The sequence below is a fragment of the Nerophis lumbriciformis genome, linkage group LG10 (assembly GCF_033978685.3).
Source record: "Nerophis lumbriciformis linkage group LG10, RoL_Nlum_v2.1, whole genome shotgun sequence".
Taxonomy (NCBI): domain Eukaryota; kingdom Metazoa; phylum Chordata; class Actinopteri; order Syngnathiformes; family Syngnathidae; genus Nerophis; species Nerophis lumbriciformis.
Genome location: NC_084557.2, coordinates 42,183,192 through 42,207,191, shown reverse-complemented (window position 1 = coordinate 42,207,191; position 24,000 = coordinate 42,183,192). Strand labels below are relative to the sequence as shown.

The window sequence follows — 24,000 nt, the reverse complement described above, 5'->3', positions numbered from 1 at the left end:
GCTCAATATGTATATATACAGTATATATATATATATATATATATATATATTTACATGTATATATACATATACATATATATATATATATATATATATATATATATATATATATATATACACATATCCATATATACATATACATATATATATATATATATATATATATATATATATATATATATATATATATATATATATATATATATATACACACACATATACAGGTAAAAGCCAGTAAATTAGAATATTTTGAAAAACTTGATTTATTTCAGTAATTGCATTCAAAAGGTGTAACTTGTACATTATATTTATTCATTGCACACAGACTGATGCATTCAAATGTTTATTTCATTTAATTTTGATGATTTGAAGTGGCAACAAATGAAAATCCAAAATTCCGTGTGTCACAAAATTAGAATATTACTTAAGGCTAATACAAAAAAGGGATTTTTAGAAATGTTGGCCAACTGAAAAGTATGAAAATGAAAAATATGAGCATGTACAATACTCAATACTTGGTTGGAGCTCCTTTTGCCTCAATTACTGCGTTAATGCGGCGTGGCATGGAGTCGATGAGTTTCTGGCACTGCTCAGGTGTTATGAGAGCCCAGGTTGCTCTGATAGTGGCCTTCAACTCTTCTGCGTTTTTGGGTCTGGCATTCTGCATCTTCCTTTTCACAATACCCCACAGATTTTCTATGGGGCTAAGGTCAGGGGAGTTGGCGGGCCAATTTAGAACAGAAATACCATGGTCCGTAAACCAGGCACGGGTAGATTTTGCGCTGTGTGCAGGCGCCAAGTCCTGTTGGAACTTGAAATCTCCATCTCCATAGAGCAGGTCAGCAGCAGGAAGCATGAAGTGCTCTAAAACTTGCTGGTAGACGGCTGCGTTGACCCTGGATCTCAGGAAACAGAGTGGACCGACACCAGCAGATGACATGGCACCCCAAACCATCACTGATGGTTTGGGTTGGTTTGGTTTGCATTTCCTTTGGAAATCGAGGTCCCAGAGTCTGGAGGAAGACAGGAGAGGCACAGGATCCACGTTGCCTGAAGTCTAGTGTAAAGTTTCCACCATCAGTGATGGTTTGGGGTGCCATGTCATCTGCTGGTGTCGGTCCACTCTGTTTCCTGAGATCCAGGGTCAACGCAGCCGTCTACCAGCAAGTTTTAGAGCACTTCATGCTTCCTGCTGCTGACCTGCTCTATGGAGATGGAGATTTCAAGTTCCAACAGGACTTGGCGCCTGCACACAGCGCAAAATCTACCCGTGCCTGGTTTACGGACCATGGTATTTCTGTTCTAAATTGGCCCGCCAACTCCCCTGACCTTAGCCCCATAGAAAATCTGTGGGGTATTGTGAAAAGGAAGATGCAGAATGCCAGACCCAAAAACGCAGAAGAGTTGAAGGCCACTATCAGAGCAACCTGAGCTCTCATAACACCTGAGCAGTGCCAGAAACTCATCGACTCCATGCCACGCCGCATTAACGCAGTAATTGAGGCAAAAGGAGCTCCAACCAAGTATTGAGTATTGTACATGCTCATATTTTTCATTTTTATACTTTTCAGTTGGCCAACATTTCTAAAAATCCCTTTTTTGTATTAGCCTTAAGTAATATTCTAATTTTGTGACACACGGAATTTTGGATTTTCATTTGTTGCCACTTCAAATCATCAAAATTAAATGAAATAAACATTTGAATGCATCAGTCTGTGTGCAATGAATAAATATAATGTACAAGTTACACCTTTTGAATGCAATTACTGAAATAAATCAAGTTTTTCAAAATATTCTAATTTACTGGCTTTTACCTGTATATACGGTGTATATATACATATATATTGCAACCTCAAAGTTACAAATAAATGTGTTGTTTTGACGATGTTCGTTCATACCTCGCTCCACCTGTTGGCTTTCCAGGTGGGACACCCTTGACCACGGCATGTCTTCTGGGTGCGCGGTCGAGGAAGGTGAGCGCAGTGCTCCTCTTCTATTTTGGTGTGGTTCTGGTGCTGAGCGCAGGTGACCTCCCGCTGTTTGCTGCCACGGCCACAAGTCACCGAACACTTCAGGGAGAGGAAAATAGAAAAAAACACACCTGCATTAGTTTTAGCTTCATATGAACACTTGGAGAGTTCAAGCTAGCCAAACATAGCAACTCAGTCAGGGTAAGTCACGCGAGACCTCAGCAATTCCCGTGAGATTTCAAGCCCGGTGATGAACTCCACCAGCTACGTTTTGCCTTTTTAAGACGAAGCTCACAAAAACTTGGGCAAAGTCGCACGAGATGTCATCGAATCTTGAGAGACTTCAGTTCAGCGAGCAATTGCAACTTCAACTCGACAAGTTTGTTCGGATGTGTTTGCTTGTGCCATACCAGTGGTGTGTGACTGTAACCATAGAAACCAGAACGGGAGTGCAACATTGGACAGCGTCATCACACACAAATATTACGTAATTCCATGTAACACCTATAAAACACCACTAGGTGGCACCTCAAGTTACAGTAGAACCTTGATTTACAAACATAAATATAATTCACTTCACTTCACAAACCCCTCTTGTACAAACTTTTCCAATTTCCGAACCAGAGACCGAATAAAAATATGCCTTTGGTGTACGAATCTACCCACTGTGTGCCTTGCAGTGCAGCCATTTTGTGCCCGGCAGCACAGCCCTGGTGGGCGGGCTGATTGATTCTGTGTTGTTTTTCTTGTTTTTTAGCCTTTCTACAACAATTTTCTAGTTTTGCTAGCTTATGAGTCCAAAGAAAGAAATGGGTAAGCGGTGTGTGGTTTGAAACATTCAGGAAGTATCCACAGCATTGTCGACACTGCCTTCTCTCCCGACAACTAGCTGAACTGTCCTTCTAAACAGCCACCCTGCCGACACGCACACACTATCACTAGTCCTGTGGTGCACTCAGTTTGAAATCACAAATTATATATATATATATATATATATATATATATATATATATATATATATATATATATATATATATACTGTATATATATATATATATATATATATATATATATATATATATATATATAACATTTGTGATTTCAAACTGTTGTAAATATATATATATATATATATATATATATATATATATATATATATATATATATATATATATATATATATATATATATATATATATATTTACAACAGTTTGAAATCACAAATGTTATATATATATATATATATATATATATATATATATATATATGGTAGAATGAGCGGTTGTTTTTTGTATTTTACTACACTGCAAATTCTTTGCCACTTGCCAAGATGTTATTTTCTAGAAATTTCCCTCGTTTTAAGAGCTTTTTACTTATTTTCAATCATTGACTTTACATCCTCCTCTCTGAGCTGCCACCTTAACGTGGTAGAGGAGTTTGCGTGTCCCAATGATCCTAGGAGCTATGTTGTCCGGGGGCTTCCATGCCCCCTGGTTGGGTCTCCCAAGACAAACAGGTCCTAGGTGAGGGATCAGACAAAGAGCAGCTCGAAGACTTCTATGGAAATGCAAGAACCGAGACTCAGATTTCTCTCGCCCGGTCGCGGGTCACCGGGGCCCCCCTCCGGAGCCAGCCCCGGAGTTGGGGCACGATGGCGAGCCCGGCCGGGCACAGCCCGAAGAGGCAACGTGGGTCCCCCCTCCAATGGGCTCACCACCCATAGCAGGGGCCATAGAGGTCGGGTGCAATGTGAGCTGGGCGGTAGCCGAAGGCAGGGCACTTAGCGGTCCGATCCTCGGCTACAGAAGCTAGCTCTTGGGACGTGGAACGTCACCTCGCTGGGGGGGAAGGAGCCTGAGCTAGTGCGCGAGGTAGAGAAGTTCCGGTTGGATATAGTCGGACTCACCTCGACGCACAGCAAGGGCTCTGGAACCAGTTCTCTCGAGAGGGGCTGGACTCTCTTCCACTCTGGCGTTGCCAGCAGTGAGAGGCGACGGGCTGGGGTGGCAATTCTTGTTGCCCCCCCGGCTCAGAGCCTGCATGTTGGAGTTCAACCCGGTGGACGAGAGGGTAGCTTCACTCCGCCTTCGGGTGGGGGGACGGGTCCTGACTGTTGTTTGCGCTTACGCGCCAAACAGCAGCTCAGAGTACCCACCCTTTTTGGATTCACTCGAGGGAGTACTTGAGAGTGCACCCCCGGGTGATTCCCTCGTTCTACTGGGGGACTTCAACGCTCATATTGGCAACGACAGAGAAACCTGGAGAGGCGTGATTGGGAAGAATGTCCGCCCGGATCTGAACCCAAGTGGTGTTTTGTTATTGGACTTTTGTGCCCGTCACGGATTGTCCATAACGAACACCATGTTCAAGCATAAGGGTGTCCATATGTGCACTTGGCACCAGGACACCCTAGGCCGCAGTTCTATGATCGACTTTGTAGTTGTGTCATCGGATTTGCGGCCTCATGTTTTGGACACTCGGGTGAAGAGAGGGGCGGAGCTTTCTACCGATCACCACCTGGTGGTGAGTTGGCTGCGATGGTGGGGGAGGATGCCGGACAGACCTGGCAGGCCCAAACGCATTGTGAGGGTTTGCTGGGAACGTCTGGCAGAGTCTCCTGTCAGAGAGAGTTTCAATTCCCACCTCCGGAAGAACTTTGAACATGTCACGAGGGAGGTGCTGGACATTGAGTCCGAGTGGACCATGTTCCGCACCTCTATTGTCGAGGCGGCTGATTGGAGCTGTGGCCGCAAGGTAGTTGGTGCCTGTCATGGCGGTAATCCTAGAACCCGTTGGTGGACACCGGCGGTGAGGGATGCCGTCAAGCTGAAGAAGGAGTCCTATCGGGTTCTTTTGGCTCATGGGACTCCTGAGGCAGCGGACAAGTACCGACAGGCCAAGCGGTGTGCGGCTTCAGCGGTCGCGGAGGCAAAAACTCGGACATGGGAGGAGTTCGGGGAAGCCATGGAAAACGACTTCCGGACGGCTTCGAAGCGATTCTGGACCAACATCCGCCGCCTCAGGAAGGGGAAGCAGTGCACTACCAACACCGTGTATGGTGCGGATGGTGTTCTGCTGACCTCGACTGCGGAAGTTGTGGATCGGTGGAGGGAATACTTCGAAGACCTCCTCAATCCCACCAACACGTCTTCCTATGAGGAAGCAGTGCCTGGGGAATCTGTGGTGGGCTCTCCTATTTCTGGGGCTGAGGTTGCTGAGGTAGTTAAAAAGCTCCTCGGTGGCAAGGCCCCGGGGGTGGATGAGATCCGCCCGGAGTTCCTTAAGGCTCTGGATGCTGTAGGGCTGTCTTGGTTGACAAGACTCTGCAGCATCGCATGGACATCGGGGGAAGTACCTCTGGATTGGCAGACCGGGGTGGTGGTTCCTCTCTTTAAAAAAGGGAACCGGAGGGTGTGTTCTAACTATCGTGGGATCACACTCCTCAGCCTTCCCGGTAAGGTCTATTCAGGTGTACTGGAGAGGAGGCTACGCCGGATAGTCGAACCTCGGATTCAGGAGGAACAGTGTGGTTTTCGTCCTGGTCGTGGAACTGTGGACCAGCTCTATACTCTCGGCAGGGTCCTTGAGGGTGCATGGGAGTTTGCCCAACCAGTCTACATGTGCTTTGTGGACTTGGAGAAGGCATTCGACCGTGTCCCTCGGGAAGTCCTGTGGGGAGTGCTCAGAGAGTATGGGGTTTCGGACTGTCTGATTGTGGCGGTCCGCTCCCTGTATGATCAGTGTCAGAGCTTGGTTCGCATTGCCGGCAGTAAGTCGGACACGTTTCCAGTGAGGGTTGGACTCCGCCAAGGCTGCCCTTTGTCACCCATTCTGTTCATAACTTTTATGGACAGAATTTCTAGGCGCAGTCAAGGCGTTGAGGGGATCCGGTTTGGTGGCTGCAGGATTAGGTCTCTGCTTTTTGCAGATGATTTGGTCCTGATGGCTTCATCTGGCCAGGATCTTCAGCTCTCACTGGATCGGTTCGCAGCTGAGTGTGAAGCGACTGGGATGAGAATCAGCACCTCCAAGTCCGAGTCCATGGTTCTCGCCCGGAAAAGGGTGGAGTGCCATCTCTGGGTTGGGGAGGAGATCTTGCCCCAAATGGAGGAGTTCAAGTACCTCGGAGTCTTGTTCACGAGTGAGGGAAGAGTGGATCGTGAGATCGACAGGCGGATTGGTGCGGCGTCTTCAGTAATGCGGACGCTGTATCGATCCGTTGTGGTGAAGAAGGAGCTGAGCCGGAAGGCAAAGCTCTCAATTTACCGGTCGATCTACGTTCCCATCCTCCCCTATGGTCATGAGCTTTGGGTTATGACCGAAAGGACAAGATCACGGGTATAAGCGGCCGAAATGAGTTTCCTCCGCCGGGTGGCGGGGCTCTCCCTTAGAGATAGGGTGAGAAGCTCTGTCATCCGGGGGGAGCTCAAAGTAAAGCCGCTGCTCCTCCACATCGAGAGGAGCCAGATGAGGTGGTTCGGGCATCTGGTCAGGATGCCACCCGAGCGCCTCCCTAAGGAGGTGTTTAGGGCATGTCCGACCGGTAGGAGGCCACGAGGAAGACCCAGGATACGTTGGGAAGACTATGTCTCCCGGCTGGCCTGGGAACGCCTCGGGATCCCCCGGGAGGAGCTGGACGAAGTGGCTGGGGAGAGGGAAGTCTGGGCTTCCCTGCTTAGGCTGCTGCCCCCGCGACCCGACCTCGGATAAGCGGAAGAAGATAGATGGATGGATGGATGGATGGATGGATGACTTTACATCATAATCTTAATTTTTAGCATTATATTCTGGCCATTTTAGTTTAAAAATGTTAAAATAACTATTCAAATAGGATATTTTGGTTGTCACCACATAGAAAACAATCTTGTTTAAAGATTCTGCAACATCTCAAAGATGCTTAATTTAACAATTATTGACGAATAATGCTTGTTTGCAGAAAAAAATACTTATTACTATCTTAAAAGTCATGCTAATTTCTAGATACACAAATCCTAATTTAGGATATTTTATCAATTAAAATGAACAAACTGCATGGACAGATCATTTCACTTGTTTTTAGTATTTTTTCCTGAAATCTACTCTATTTATCTCTGATATTACTAACGGAATTACTAAGCGATATTACAATGGAAGGTAGCCAGCTCTTTTGAATATTGTCAGTGGATCGTGTTGCCTCTGCTTCATAAAGAGATTGCATGGCGGTCATATCATCTTGTCAACAAACGGGGTATTGTTTGTATGGCAAGTTTGTAACTTCAACATTACCATTGCGTCAATTGTATCTTTAACATTTTACGTGGACCCCGACTTAAACAAGTTGAAAAACTTATTCGGGTGTCACCATTCAGTGGTCAATTGTACGGAATATGTACTGAACTGTGCAATCTACTAATAAAAGTTTCAATCTATCAATCAAAAACAATTATTGATGAATAATGCTTGTTTGCAGAAAAAAATACGTATTTATATCTTAAAAGTCATGCTAATTTCTAGATACACAAATCCTAATTTAGGACATTTTATCAATTAAAATGAACAAACTGCATGGACAGATAATTTCACTAGTTTTTAATATTTTTTTTCCAGAAATCTACTCTATTTATCTCTGATATTACTAACTGAATTACTAAGCGATATTACAACGGAAGGTAGCCAGCTCTTTTGAATCTTTTCAGTGGATCGTGTTACCTCTGCTCCATAAAGAGATTGCATGGCGGTCATATCTTTTTGTCAACAAACAGGGTATTGTTTGGATGGCAAGTTTGTAACTTCAACCATTCAATATTCCCATTGTGTCAATTGTATCAAGTAAAATGACCAAGCTGCACGGACAGATCATTTCACTAGTTGTTTCCTGAAATCTACTCTATTTATCTCTGATATTGGAAATGTGAATTTCAAATATTTATGTATTTTTTTCCCAGCTCTGGAAAAAGTAGAGGTCATCTTTTATTCACTGTGGACTTCTTTCCTGATCAATATCAAATCATCGACGTCATTCGCAGTCTTTTCCACGTACAATAAACTTCATTTCAGACTCCTCCCCAAGCAAGTCAGAGCTTTTCTTCCTGTTACTTACTCACAGCACCCAAGAAATGGTAGAATGAGCGGTTGTTTTTTGTATTTTACTACACTGCAAATTCTTTGCCACTTGCCAAGATTAATTATGTTATTTCGAGAAATGTCCCTCGTTTTAAGAGCTTTTTTCTTAATTTCAGTCATTGACTTTACGTCATAATCTTAACTTTTAGCATTATATTCTGGCCATTTTAGTTTAAAAATGTTAAAATAACTATTCAAATAGGATATTTTGGTTGTCACCACAGAGAAAGATTCTGCAACATCTCAAAGATGCTTAATTTAACAATTATTGATGAATAATGCTTGTTTGCAGAAAAAAAACAACGTATTTTTATCTTAAATGTCATGCTCATTTCTAGATACACAAATCTTAATTTAGGACATTTTATCATGTAAAATTAACAAGCTGCATGGACAGATCATTTCACTAGTTTTTAATATGTTCTTCTTGAAATCTACTCTATTTATCTCTGATATTACTAACGGAATTACTAAGCGATATTACAACGGAAAGTAGTCAGCTCTTTTGAATATTTTCAGTGGATCGTGTTACCTCTGCTACATAAAGAGATTGCATGGTGGTTATATCTTCGTCAACAAACGGGGTATTGTTTGGATGGCAAGTTTGTAACTTCAACCATTCAATATTCCCATTGTGTCAATTGTATCAAGTAAAATGACCAAGCTGCATGGACAGATCATATCACTAGTTGTTTCCTGAAATCTACTCTATTGGAAACGTAAATTTCAAATATTTATGTATTTTTTTTCCCCCAACTCTGGAAAAAGTAGAGGTCATCTTTTATTCACCGTGGACTTCTTTCCTGATCAATATCAAATCATCGACATCATTCGCAGTCTTTTCCGCGTACGATATTTGGATGCAAAACAAGCGGACGGCGCTTCCTCGCCGCATTTCACGGCCGAGCGAGTCCACTCCAAACATCTCCGCTCAACAACCCAAAATGGAAGGCTCACGCCCATGGAATGCTGGCTGGGCTATACAACCTGTAAACAAACCAATTACTGAGCGAGGGGGGCCTCCTGTCAACTGCATAGGCCCAAACATGGACGTATGGCGGCGAGACCGTCATCTGGTACCAATAAGGAACCGTGAAGAACTTCAACAACGCAACCATGAGAGCGGGAGAGGGGGGGCGGAGACAAAGCAGCTATAGGATGAAAGCACTATTTCAGAGATGGCAGACAACGAGCAATTAGGGCGTCATCTATTTTTTGCTGAAGCCAAACTGGCACAAGACTGGCATATTTTCCAGTCCAGATGATGGACATAATATGGCATTGTCCTGCTAATGATGACCTCACTTTGTTGCATAACAGGACACTCACGGAAAAGGAAAAGCAGGACCTTAACTCTAAGGTTGTTTTTTTGTCCCCCCCACCCCCAGCTTGACACTGCAGACACATGCAAGGCACACATTGTAATTAGCGAGGCATTTTAAAGACAGGGCGGCCTCGGCTGACGCACAAACATCAAAGGTGCGTTCACATGCACGCTGAAAAAAGAAGATAACTCCCTCCGCCACCTCGCTTTTTTGTGTTTTTTTTTTACCAAAGGGTTCGTGTTGAGGAGTCGGCCCCTCCTCGGGGGCTGCAGAAGAGGCACGGAGGAAGGAAATCGCAGCCATACGGGCTACGCTCCCCTGGCTGAACTTTATCTGGGGGGTGAGGGGGGAGAGAAAAAAAGTAAAGTGCTCCTCCCTCGCTTCGTATGTCAGTCCTTGAGGAGAGCTGGCACAGCGCAGCAGGCTTGTGCCTCGCAGACAAAGATGAGGGCAGATACACGGCTGACTGGACTCGACAGGTAGGAATATACTCCATTATTACTCTCCATAGATGTGCATTGTCACATTTGGGAAAGCCCGGCTATGCTACTTAAGATGTACGCTGCGGATGTCCGATAATGGCTTTTTTGCCGATATCCGATATTGTCCAACTCTTAATTACCGATTCCGATATCAACTGATACCGATATATACAGTCGTGGAATTAACACATTATTATGCCTAATTTTGTTGTGATGCCCCGCTGGATGCATTAAACAATGTAACAAGGTTTTCCAAAATAAATCAACTCAAGTTATGGAAAAAAAATGCCAATATGGCACTGCCATATTTATTATTTAAGTCACAAAGCGCATAATTTTTTTTGACATGCCTCAAAACAGCAGCTTGGAATTTGGGACATGCTCTCCCTGAGAGAGCATGAGGAGGTTGAGGTGGGCGGGGTTGGGGGGGCGGGGTTGAAGTAGTGGGGGGTGTATATTGTAGCGTCCCGGAAGAGTTAGTGCTGCAAGGGGTTCTGGGTATTTGTTCTGTTGTGTTTATGTTGTGTCTATACTCCTTCAAAACCACACTAAAAGAACACCTCCAGGCAACTTCAACCCTTGACTAACACCCTCCCCCCCTCCACATCCCACCTCCCCGGATTATAAATAATCAAATGTAAATAATCAAATGTATATACTTGTTCTTATGCTTTCTGAACTCACGATGTTCACTGCTCGCTGTACATCGCCTACCAAGTCAGACCTACACTGTTTCAATGTCCATTTCTCTGATGATGCAATTGTTGATGACTGAAGTGCCGATATCAACCCCCCCCCCCGGATTGTAAATAATGTAAATAATTCAATGTATGTACTCTGATGATTAACTTGTGTGATGACTGTATTATGCTGATAGTATGTATTTGTACCATGAATTGACTTAAACAAGTTGAAAAACTTATTCGGGTGTTACCATTTAGTGGTCAATTGTACGGAATATGTACTGAACTGTGCAATCTACGACAAACCCCGTTTCCATATGAGTTGGGAAATTGTGTTAGATGTAAATATAAACGGAATACAATGATTTGCAAATCATTTTCAACCCATATTCAGTTGAATATGCTACAAAGACAACATATTTGATGTCAAACTGATAAACATTTTTTTTTTTTGCAAATAATCATTAACTTTAGAATTTGATGCCAGCAACACGTGACAAAGAAGTTGGGAAAGGTGGCAATAAATACTGATAAAGTTGAGGAATGCTCATCAAACACTTATTTGGAACATCCCACAGGTGAACAGGCAAATTGGGAACAGGTGGGTGCCATGATGGGGTATAAAAGTAGATTCCATGAAATGCTCAGTCATTCACAAACAAGGATGGGGCGAGGGTCACCACTTTGTCAACAAATGCCTGAGCAAATTGTTGAACAGTTTAAGAAAAACCTTTCTCAACCAGCTATTGCAAGGAATTTAGGGATTTCACCATCTACGATCCGTAATATCATCAAAGGGTTCAGAGAAACTGGAGAAATCACTGCACGTAAGCAGCTAAGCCCGTGACCTTTGATCCCTCAGGCTGTACTGCATCAACAAGCGACATCAGTGTGTAAAGGATATCACCACATGGGCTCAGGAACACTTCAGAAACCCACTGTCAGTAAGTACAGTTGGTCGCTACATCTGTAAGTGCAAGTTAAAGCTCTCCTATGCAAGGCGAAAACCGTTTATCAACAACACCCAGAAACGCCGTCGGCTTCGCTGGGCCTGAGCTCATCAAAGATGGACTGATACAAAGTGGAAAAGTGTTCTGTGGTCTGACGAGTCCACATTTCAAATTGTTTTTGGAAACTGTGGACGTCGTGTCCTCCGGACCAAAGAGGAAAAGAACCATCCGGATTGTTATAGGCGCAAAGTTGAAAAGCCAGCATCTGTGATGGTATGGGGGTGTATTAGTGCCCAAGACATGGGTAACTTACACATCTGTGAAGGCGCCATTGATGCTGAAAGGTACATACAGGTTTTGGAGCAACATATGTTGCCATCCAAGCAACGTTACCATGGACGCCCCTGCTTATTTCAGCAAGACAATGCCAAGCCACGTGTTACATCAATGTGGCTTCATAGTAAAAGAGTGCGGGTACTAGATTGGCCTGCCTGTAGTCCAGAACTGTCTCCCATTGAAAATGTGTGGTGCATTATGAAGCCTAAAATAGCACAACGGAGACCCCCGGACTGTTGAACAACTTAAGCTGTACATCAAGCAAGAATGGGAAAGAATTCCACCTGAGACGCTTAAAAAATGTGTCTCTTCAGTTCCCAAATGTTTACTGAGTGTTGTTAAAAGGAAAGGCCATGTAACACAGTGGTGAACATGCCCTTTCCCAACTACTTTGGCACATGTTGCAGCCATGAAATTCTAAGTTAATTGTTATTTGCAAAAAAAAAATAAAGTTTATGAGTTTGAACATCTAATCTGTTGTCTTTGTAGTGCATTCAATTGAATATGGGTTGAAAAGAATTTGCAAATCATTGTATTCCGTTTATATTTACATCCAACACAATTTCCCAACTCATATGGAAACGGGGTTTGTAATAAAAGTTTCAATCAATCAATCAATCAATCAATCCATGTTACGGTGCGGATGTTCTCCCGAAATGTGTTTGTCATTCTTGTTTGGTGTGGGTTCACAGTGTGGCGCATATTTGTAACAGTGTTAAAGTTGTTTATACGGCCACCCTCAGTGTGACCTGTATGGCTGTTGACCAAGTATGATTTGCATTCACTTGGGTGTGTGAAAAGCCGTAGATATTAAGTGACTGGGCCGGCACGCAAAGGCAGTGCCTTTAAGGCACGCCCCTAATATTGTTGTCTGGGTGGAAATCGGGAGAAATTCGGGAGAATGGTTGCCCCGGGAGATTTTCGGGAGGGGCACTGAAATTCGGGAGTCTCCCGGGAAAATGGGGAGGGTTGGCAAGTATGACTGGGAGACGCAACTGCTCTGTACTTCTCCCTACGTCCGTGTACCACCCCGTACAGCGACGTTTTTAAAAGTCATACATTTTACTTTTTGAAACCGATACCGATAATTTCCGATATTACATTTTAAAGCATTTATCGGACTGCGGATATTATGGGACATCTCTAGTTATTGCGGAGAATGAAACACTCTTCTGACACTTTTGCCTTCCCACGTTGTCGCGGCAATTAATTTCACATGATTAGCACAGTTCAATCCACTGTAATCCAGAGGAGGAGGAGGAGTAAAGGGGGGAGATTATGCAAGGATTAAAATGGAATCATCCAATTTGCATGAATGAGTCAAGCCAAGGAAAACAGCTTTTATAAGTTATTTTTTCCCCTTCTCTCTCTCTCTGTCTGTCTTCTGCTTCTGGAAAGAAATGCAGCTGCACATAATGGAGCGAGAAGCTCGGGGATGAGCGACATTCCTCCTTTGACAGTTTCACGGCAACGCAGCAAATCACATAATTGAGTGTGAAACCACTTCATTTACAAACTGTTAACAGCTCATCACGAAACTCCTTATGTTATTTACGGTGTTCTGAACGTTAAAAAGCAATTATAGTTACTCGTTACTTGACCAAAAATGTAATTGCATTACTAACGGAATGACTCTTTAATAAATGTAAATAAATACTACGAAAAGTAATTAGCTTTAGCAGTTAGCAGCGGCTTTGACGCCAGCTCTTTTGAGTCATTTCAGCGGATTGTGCTGCCTTGAATGTACTTCCATGGCGGTCATATCTTCTTGTCAACAAACGGGGTATTGTTTGGAAGGCGATTTTTTCCACTTAAGTCATTGCTTTGTTGTTCCATATTCACATTATGAAAACAATCTTGTTTAAAGACGTTATCATGGACGCCCCTGCTTATTTAAGCAAGCTCAATGCCAAGCCACGTGTTACAACAGCGTGGCTTTGTAGTAAAAGAGTGCGGGTACTAGACTGGCCTGCCTGTAGTCCAGACCTGTCTCCCATTGAAAATGTGTGGCGTATTATAAAGCGTAAAATACCACAACGGAGACTGTTGAACAACTTAAGCTATACAGGTAAAAGCCAGTAAATTAGAATATTTTGAAAAACTTGATTTATTTCAGTAATTGCATTCAAAAGGTGTAACTTGTACATTATATTTATTCATTGCACACAGACTGATGCATTCAAATGTTTATTTCATTTAATTTTGATGATTTGAAATGGCAACAAATGAAAATCCAAAATTCCGTGTGTCACAAAATTAGAATATTACTTAAGGCTAATACAAAAAAGGGATTTTTAGAAATGTTGGCCAACTGAAAAGTATGAAAATGAAAAATATGAGCATGTACAATACTCAATACTTGGTTGGAGCTCCTTTTGCCTCAATTACTGCGTTAATGCGGCGTGGCATGGAGTCGATGAGTTTCTGGCACTGCTCAGGTGTTATGAGAGCCCAGGTTGCTCTGATAGTGGCCTTCAACTCTTCTGCGTTTTTGGGTCTGGCATTCTGCATCTTCCTTTTCACAATACCCCACAGATTTTCTATGCGGCTAAGGTCAGGGGAGTTGGCGGGCCAATTTAGAACAGAAATACCATGGTCCGTAAACCAGGCACGGGTAGATTTTGCGCTGTGTGCAGGCGCCAAGTCCTGTTGGAACTTGAAATCTCCATCTCCATAGAGCAGGTCAGCAGCAGGAAGCATGAAGTGCTCTAAAACTTGCTGGTAGACGGCTGCGTTGACCTTGGATCTCAGGAAACAGAGTGGACCGACACCAGCAGATGACATGGCACCCCAAACCATCACTGATGGTGGAAACTTGACACTAGACTTCAGGCAACGTGGATCCTGTGCCTCTCCTGTCTTCCTCCAGACTCTGGGACCTCGATTTCCAAAGGAAATGCAAACCAAACCAACCCAAACCATCAGTTTGGGGTGCCATGTCATCTGCTGGTGTCGGTCCACTCTGTTTCCTGAGATCCAGGGTCAATGCAGCCTTCTACCAGCAAGTTTTAGAGCACTTCATGCTTCCTGCTGCTGACCTGTTCTATGGAGATGGAGATTTCAAGTTCCAACAGGACTTGGCGCCTGCACACAGCGCAAAATCTATCCGTGCCTGGTTTACGGACCATGGTATTTCTGTTCTAAATTGGCCCGCCAACTCCCCTGACCTTAGCCCCATAGAAAATCTGTGGGGTATTGTGAAAAGGAAGATGCAGAATGCCAGACCCAAAAACGCAGAAGAGTTGAAGGCCACTATCAGAGCAACCTGGGCTCTCATAACACCTGAGCAGTGCCAGAAACTCATCGACTCCATGCCACGCCGCATTAACGCAGTAATTGAGGCAAAAGGAGCTCCAACCAAGTATTGAGTATTTTACATGCTCATATTTTTCATTTTCATACTTTTCAGTTGGCCAACATTTCTAAAAATCCCTTTTTTGTATTAGCCTTAAGTAATATTCTAATTTTGTGACACACGGAATTTTGGATTTTCATTTGTTGCCATTTCAAATCATCAAAATTAAATGAAATAAACATTTGAATGCATCAGTCTGTGTGCAATGAATAAATATAATGTACAAGTTACACCTTTTGAATGCAATTACTGAAATAAATCAAGTTTTTCAAAATATTCTAATTTACTGGCTTTTACCTGTATGTCAAGCAAGAATGGGAAATAATTCCACCTGAAAAGCTTCAAAAATGTGTCTCCTCAGTTCCCAAACGTTTACTGAGTGTTGTTAAAAGGAAAGGCCACGTAACACAGTGGTAAAAATGCTCCCGTGACAACTTTTTTGCAAAGTGTTGCTGCCAATAAATTCTAAGTTAATGATTATTTGCCAAAAAAAAAGTAGTTTCTCAGTTTGAACATTTAATATCTTGTCTTTGCAGTCTATTCAATTGAATATAAGTTGACAAGGATTTGCAGATCATTGTATTCTGTTTTTATTTACCATTTACACAATGTGCCAACTTCACTGGTTTTGAGTTTTGTACTTCCATGGCGGTCATATCTTCTTGTCAACAAACGGGGTATTGTTTGGATGAAACGTTTGTAACTTCAATCACTGATTTGTTGTTCAGTATTCCCATTGTGTATGTATGTTGTTGTCTGGTGTGTCACAGTGTGCACTGCAAAAACTGAAATCTAAGTTAGATTGAATATCTCAAATAAGGGTGATATTTGCTTATTTTCTGTCTGATAAGATAATTCTTCTCACTAAGCAGATTTTATGTTAGAGTGTTTTACTTGTTTTAAGTGTTTTGGTCCTAAATGATCTCAGTAAGATATTACAGCTTGTTGCTGAGATTTGATGACCTATATTGAGTAAAACATGCTTGAAACTAGAATATCAACTGTTGCAAAGCTGTGTCATCAACACTCACAAGTATGAAACTGCTTTTTTAAAGTAATAATTTCTTATTTCAAGCATGACATAAAAAATCATGACTTTGACACAATTGTGTGTCATAATTAAAACAGATGACAGCCAAATGGACTTTGCTGTTTTATTTTCAATGAAACAATAGAAAACACGCACTCATATAGTAGTACAGTTGGCACAGTACAGCAAACTGATAGTTAATAGGCTCCTAGCCTGTGGATCTCCTTGACCACCTGAGGGCACCACAGACTGTGGATGCTTTTAAAAAAGGCTTAAAAACCCTTCTTTTAAAAAAAGCCTATTTTTAGATATATGCATACTAGTTCTAGCTATTTGGCTGTTCTAGTTTTTCATTTTAATTTGTATTTTTTATTATCTTTTTATTTTAATTTTATTTTAATTTTTTTAATACACTGTAGCACTTTGAGGTATATATATATATATATATATATATATATATATATATATATATATATATATATATATTCCTTGCGCACTAATTGACTGGAAGAGCACGCACTCGGCGCGATGATGTCATGTTATCGATGGGAAAATGCAAGAAATGTAATGCCGAGCGCAAATCATTATGTCAAGATAATGGCACTAGCATTTACTTCATTAAAGAATATTTTTCAACATATTGAGCAAAAAGGTCTCATATTTGTTTTTTCTATCAAGAACAGTGCACTTGTTATTAGTGAGAATATATTTATTTTAAGGTATTTTTGGGTTCATTGAGGTTAACTAATTTTACTTGTTTTGGAAAGTCTTGACAAGTCAAATTTTCTTGTTTTATTGGCAGATAATTTTGCTTAGTTCAAATAAAATACCTCTAATTTTTTAAAGTTTTTTTTTTCTTGTTTTTGAACACTGACTTTTTGCAGTGTGATGTATCCTCTTCCTGTTTGATATCAAGTTCATTTTAGTGCGATACTGCTTGTAGCTCTCACCAGTAAAAAGATATTTCCTGCATTGAACTTGCTGCATTTGTGACGCCGTCTTGTTGTCGACATCAAACCACATCAAAAGTGGCGTGCTACGTTACATCAAGCTATCAATCGCTAACGGCCTAAAATGTATTTATTATATTACTCGTTACTGGTAAAATAACGAGTATTTATTATATAACACCGTTAAAAGAACACCGGTTACTTAACGCTAATATATTGTATTTGTTTCCTAAAAGGGGGATGTCTTTGAAGTACCCAGAGAGGAACCTGCCTCACCAGGTAAGCCAAAGTTAAGCGTAAGATGCAGCAAGGTAAATGATCCGGATACATTTGTTACTGGATACTAATACCAAAACCTTGGAGACTTTGTATCTATAATGATTTAATACTTGTTTGTAACGACAAATGTCATGTTTTAACAGTAGACTGTAGTATTGTCCAATCAAGGACACCTATTACCTAGTCTAGCTTGTTTGCTATTGTGCGCTTGGCTGTTGTGTAACCGCTAGCTCCTAAGTAGCCTATAGTTTACGTTTTGTAAATGACCTCACTAAAACACAAGAAAAGATCGAACTCGTGTGTTTATTAGGGGACTTTTGAACTGCTTTTGTCGGAAATTCCAGATGCAAGTCGATATTTGTCACTTGTTTTTTTTGCTGATATCGGATCGGGACACCCCAAGTTAGAACCAATACATTGGTAGAAATTAAGCTGGTTCTGGTGGCAGTTATGCGATTTTAAAAAAGTGTTTTAAATTAATGCATCATATGGAAATATGGTAGAATGTAGCATTTTTTTTTAATCCCGTCTTCGAAAGAGAAATTTATTTGTACAACACTCATTTTTCATTCTCTTTTTGTACATTTTCCTAAGAAATTGTAAAAAATGATGATCGTTCAAAGCTCTGCGCTGCTGACCTGTCTCCGCTCGGGATGGTCTCCTGCTGGCCCCACTATGGACTGGACTCTCACTATTATGTTAGATCCACTATGGACTGGACTCTCACTATTATGTTAGATCCACTATGGACTGGACTCTCACACTATTATGTTAGATCCACTATGGACTGGACTCTCACACTATTATGTTAGATCCACTATGGACTGGACTCTCACACTATTATGTTAGATCCACTATGGACTGGACTCTCACACTATTATGTTAGATCCACTATGGACTGGACTCTCACAATACTATGTTAGATCCACTATGGACTGGACTCTCACTATTATGTTAGATCCACTATGGACTGGACTCTCACACTACTATGTTAGATCCACTATGGACTGGACTCTCACACTATTATGTTAGATCCACTATGGACTGGACTCTCACACTATTATGTTAGATCCACTATGGACTGGACTCTCACACTATTATGTTAGATCCACTATGGACTGGACTCTCACAATATTATGTTAGATCCACTATGAACTGGACTCTCACACTATTATGTTAGATCCACTATGGACTGGACTCTCACACTTTTATGTTAGATCCACTATGGACTGGACTCTCACACTATTATGTAATATCCACTATGGACTTGACTCTCACACTATTACGTTAGATCCACTATGGACTGGACTCTCACACTATTATGTTAGATCCACTATGGACTGGACTCTCACTATTATGTTAGATCCACTATGGACTGGACTCTCACTATTATGTTAGATCCACTATGGACTGGACTCTCACATTATTATGCTAGATCCATTATGGACTGGACTCTCACGCTATTATGTTAGATCCACTATGGACTGGACTCTCACACTTTTATGTTAGATCCACTATGGACTGGACTCTCACACTATTATGTAAGATCCACTATGGACTTGACTCTCACACTATTACGTTAGATCCACTATGGACTGGACTATCACACTATTATGTTAGATCCACTATGGACTGGACTCTCACTATTATGTTAGATCCACTATGGACTGGACTCTCACTATTATGTTAGATCCACTATGGACTGGACTCTCACATTATTATGCTAGATCCATTATGGACTGGACTCTCACACTATTATGTTAGATCCACTATGGACTTGACTCTCACACTATTACGTTAGATCCACTATGGACTGGACTCTCACACTATTACGTTAGATCCACTATGGACTGGACTCTCACACTATTATGTTAGATCCACTATGGACTGGACTCTCACTATTATGTTAGATCCACTATGGACTGGACTCTCACTATTATGTTAGATCCACTATGGACTGGACTCTCACACTATTATGTTAGATCCACTATGGACTGGACTCTCACACTATTATGTTAGATCCCCTATGGACTGGACTCTCACACTATTATGTTAGATCCACTATGGACTGGACTCTCACACTATTATGTTAGATCCACTATGGACTGGACTCTCACTATTATGTTAGATCCACTATGGACTGGACTCTCACACTATTATGTTAGATCCACTATAGACTGAACTCTCACATTATTATGCTAGATCCACTATGGACTGGACTCTCACACTATTATGTTGGATCCACTATGGACTGGACAGTACATATTCCGTACAATTGACCACTAAATGGTAACACCCCAATAAGTTTTTCATCTTGTTTAAGTCGGGGTCCACGTTAATCAATTCATCCATTTAATTTTGGCATTACTTGAACAGCCTTTGTTTTTTCCCCCTATTAAACATAAAATGCAAATCCAGAAAACGCAGTAATAGGCAATATGGTTCTCGTGAGAATAGTCTTTTTCAAAACTATTTCAAACCCTATGAGCATGGCATTTAGTTGATTTGACATCTCTAATATATTGTGTGTGTAGAACACAGGCCACGGTTTTATTTGGATAACGTTAATATTCCGTTTGTTTGTATAAGTACTTGACATCAACATGGGCCAAAAATGGTTTCTTGAATCTTGATGAAGTTCTGCAGCCTTCTGGTTTTCTAGATTTTTCCTTCATAGATTTCCGTAGAATTATGTTTCAAATGTATTACAGTATATAAGTCGCAGTTTTTTTCATAGTTTGGTCTGGGGTGCGACTTATACTCAGGAGCGACTTATGTGTGAAATGATTAACACATTACCGTAAAATATCAAATAATATTATTTAGCTCACTCACGTAAGAGACTAGACGTATAAGATTTCATGGGATTTAGCGATTAGGAGTGACAGATTGTTTGGTAAACGTATAGCATGTTCTATATGTTATAGTTATTTGAATGACTCTTACCATAATATGTTACGTTAACATACCAGGCACGTTCTCAGTTGGTTATTTATGCCTCATATAACGTACACTTATTCAGCCTGTTGTTCACTATTCTTTATTTATTTTAAATTGCCTTTCAAATGTCTATTCTTGGTGTTGGCTTTTATCAAATACGTTTCCCCCAAAAAATGTGACTTATATATGTTTTTTTCCTTCTTTATTATGCATTTTCGGCAGGTGCGACTTATACTCCGGTGCGACTTATACTCCGAAAAATACGGTATATATATATTTTTTTTAAGTCGCTACGTAAAGTATGACAGAGTATTCCAATCGTTTTCAGGTCGGTGAAGTGGATGTTTTGGAGGGCCGGTATTTGTTTTTTGCACAATATCCAACTAAATCCTCCGCCTATTTTTACAAACCTTTTAAAATTGGGTGTGGTTGATTTTCCAAAACATTCTGTGCAGACACAAATCAGAGTTTTATTCCATTTACGCTACATTTTAGTGTGCTTGTACAAAAACATGGACCAAAAATGTAATCAATTCCTTCAACGTTGATGAAGTTATGGAGTTTTTCCTGTGTTCACCATAGGGTTGTACGGTATACCGGTACAAGTATAGTATCGCGGTACTAATGAATCAAAAACAGTACTATACTCTGTTTGAAAAGTACCTGTTCCCGGTACTCGTTTTACATGCAGAGGAGCATGTTCGGCAGCGCAAAATCACAGAGTACTTACAAGCAGACACAGTGTGTAGACAGAAAAGGGAGAACAGACGCATTTTGGCCTAAAAAGTAAAGATAAAGGTGAAGTTATAACACTGAAACGCCCTCAGGAAGAGGTGCTTTAAGACATAACTAGCGTCCATTCGCAGTCGGCAGTGTTTTAGCTACTTCTAAATCACTAATCCTCGCCTCCATGGCAACAAATAAAGTCAGTTTCTTACAAGTATCATTATCACTGCAGGGCAAGTAATAGCTAAACATGCTTCACTACACACCGTAGGAGGATACAATAGCTCACCACTAACAGCAAGCTAGCACCCTGAATGTAAACAAACGCCATGGGTGGATCTACACCTGACATCCATTGTTATGATACCAAGTAAAATAGCGTATCTAGTCGATACTAATATGATTACATCGATATTTTTTATCGTCACAAAAAGTATATTATGTTTATAAACTCAGGAAGTATGTCCCTGGACACATGAGGACTTTGAATATGACCAATGTATGATCCTGTAACTACTTGGTATCGGATTGATACCTAAGCTTGTGGTATCATCCAAAACTAATGTAAAGTATTAAACAAGAGAAGAAATAGTGATTATTCCATTTTAACAGAAGTGTAGATAGAACATGTTGAAACAGAAAATAAGCAGATATTACCAGTAAATGAACAAGTGGATTAATAATCATTTTTTTACAGTTTGTTCCTCATAATGTTGACAAAATAATAGGTGTATAAATGACACAATATGTTACTGCATACGTCAGCAGACTAATTAGGAGTTTTTGTTTGTTTACTTACTACTAAAAGACAAGTTGTCTAGTATGTTCACTATTTTATTTAAAGACTAAATTGCAATAATAAACATATGTTTCATGGACCCTAAGATTTGTTGTTAAAATAAAGCCAATAATGCCATTTTATGTGGTCCCCTTTATTTAGAAAAGTATCGAAATACATTTTGGTGCCGGTACTAAAATAATGGTATCGGGACAACACTAGTTCACCAGAGTTTGAACCTGTGTCGCCTTTTGTCTTGGAAAAAAAATACAATTGATGTAGTTTATTCATCCCGCTCCACTTTTTGCCTAACGAATTCAGTAACATTTTGTATCAAAAGTAATGACCGAGTTGATTGTTCTCGCTTCTTTGTAACTGTTTTTTTTTTTTTGGAAAGCTAGGATTGAAAAGGTTCCTTTGCTTTTTTTTTTTATGTGTGTGTGCCGCCACGACAGAATGAGAAATGTGCTTGCACTGTACAAAGTCAGTGTTCAAAAACAAGAAAAAAATATACAAAAATGAGGGGTATTTTATTTGAACTAAGCAAAATTATCTGCCAATAGAACAAGAAATTTTGGCTTGTCAAGACTTTCCAAAACAAGTAAAATTAGCTAACCTCAATGAACCCAAAAATACCTTAAAATAAGTATATTCTCACTAATAACAAGTGCACTTTTCTTGGTAGAAAAAAAAAGACCATTTTGCTCAATATGTTGAAAAATATTCTTAAATGAAGTAAATGCTAGTGCCATTATCTTGACATAATGATATGCACTCAGCATTACATTTCTTGAAACCAGCAAACTTATACTAAAAACTAATTTATTGTTCTTAATGGAAAGGCAACAAGGCAACCGCTTGTTACTCTCGGGGTCTCCTAGCCGCTCAGGCAAATCATATTGTCTAAAAATGCATTTTTCCATGGATAACATGACATCATCGCGCCAAGTGTGTGCTCTTTCAGTCAATTAGTGCACATATATACAGCCCCAAAAAATTTTTAATTGTAATTTTGAATAATTTATCTGAATGTGCATTGTTAGAAATGTCACATCTTAAATGTTTAAATATTAACTGTCAGTTTACTGTACTGTGCCAACTGTACTACTATATGAGTACGTATTTTCTATTGTTTCATTGAAAATAAAACAGCAAAGTCCATTTGGCTGTCATCTGTTTTAATTATGAGACACATTCGTGTCAAAATCATGATTTTTTTTTTTTCACGCTTGAAGTAAAAAATTATTACTTTCAAAAAGTACTTTTATACTTGTGAGTGTTGATGACACAGCTTTGCAACAGTTGATATTCTAGTTTCAAGCATGTTTTACTCAATATAGGTCATCAAATCTCAGCAACAAGCTGTAATATCTTACTGAGATCATTTAGGACCAAAACACTTAAAACAAGTACCGTATTTTTCGGACTATAAGTCACAGTTTTTTTTCATAGTTTGGCCGGGCTCCGGTGCGACTTATATATGTTTTTTTCCTTCTTTATTATGCATTTTCAGCGGGTGCGACTTATACTCCGAAAAATACGGTAAAACACTCTAACATAAAATCTGCTTAGTGAGAAGAATTATCTTATTAGACAGAAAATAAGCAAATATCACCCTTATTTGAGATATTTCATCTTACAAACCCCGTTTCCATATGAGTTGGGAAATTGTGTTCGATGTAAATATAAACGGAATACAATGATTTGCAAATCATTTTCAACCCATATTCAGTTGAATATGCTACAAAGACAACATATTTGATGTTCAAACTGATAAACATTTTTTTTTTTTGCAAATAATCATTAACTTTAGAATTTGATGCCAGCAACACGTGACAAAGAAGTTGGGAAAGGTGGCAATAAATACTGATAAAGTTGAGGAATGCTCATCAAACACTTATTTGGAACATCCCACAGGTGAACAGGCTAATTGGGAACAGGTGGGTGCCATGATTGGGTATAAAAGTAGATTCCATGAAATGCTCAGTCATTCCCAAACAAGGATGGGGCGAGGGTCACCACTTTGTCAACAAATGCGTGAGCAAATTGTTGAACAGTTTAAGAAAAACCTTTCTCAAGCAGCTATTGCAAGGA

The 24,000-nt window shown here is 40.5% G+C and overlaps 1 protein-coding gene across 1 annotated transcript in view; it reads right to left on the bottom strand.

The window, feature by feature from the left end:
* LOC133612300 (A disintegrin and metalloproteinase with thrombospondin motifs 20) overlaps positions 1-24,000 on the bottom strand; it is a 516,880-nt gene that overhangs the window by 55,891 nt on the left and 436,989 nt on the right. Inside the window, exon 29 of the mRNA XM_061969586.2 lies at positions 1,899-2,069. Within this exon, the coding sequence (XP_061825570.2) occupies positions 1,899-2,069 (171 nt within the window). The remainder of the gene's footprint in view (positions 1-1,898; positions 2,070-24,000) is intronic.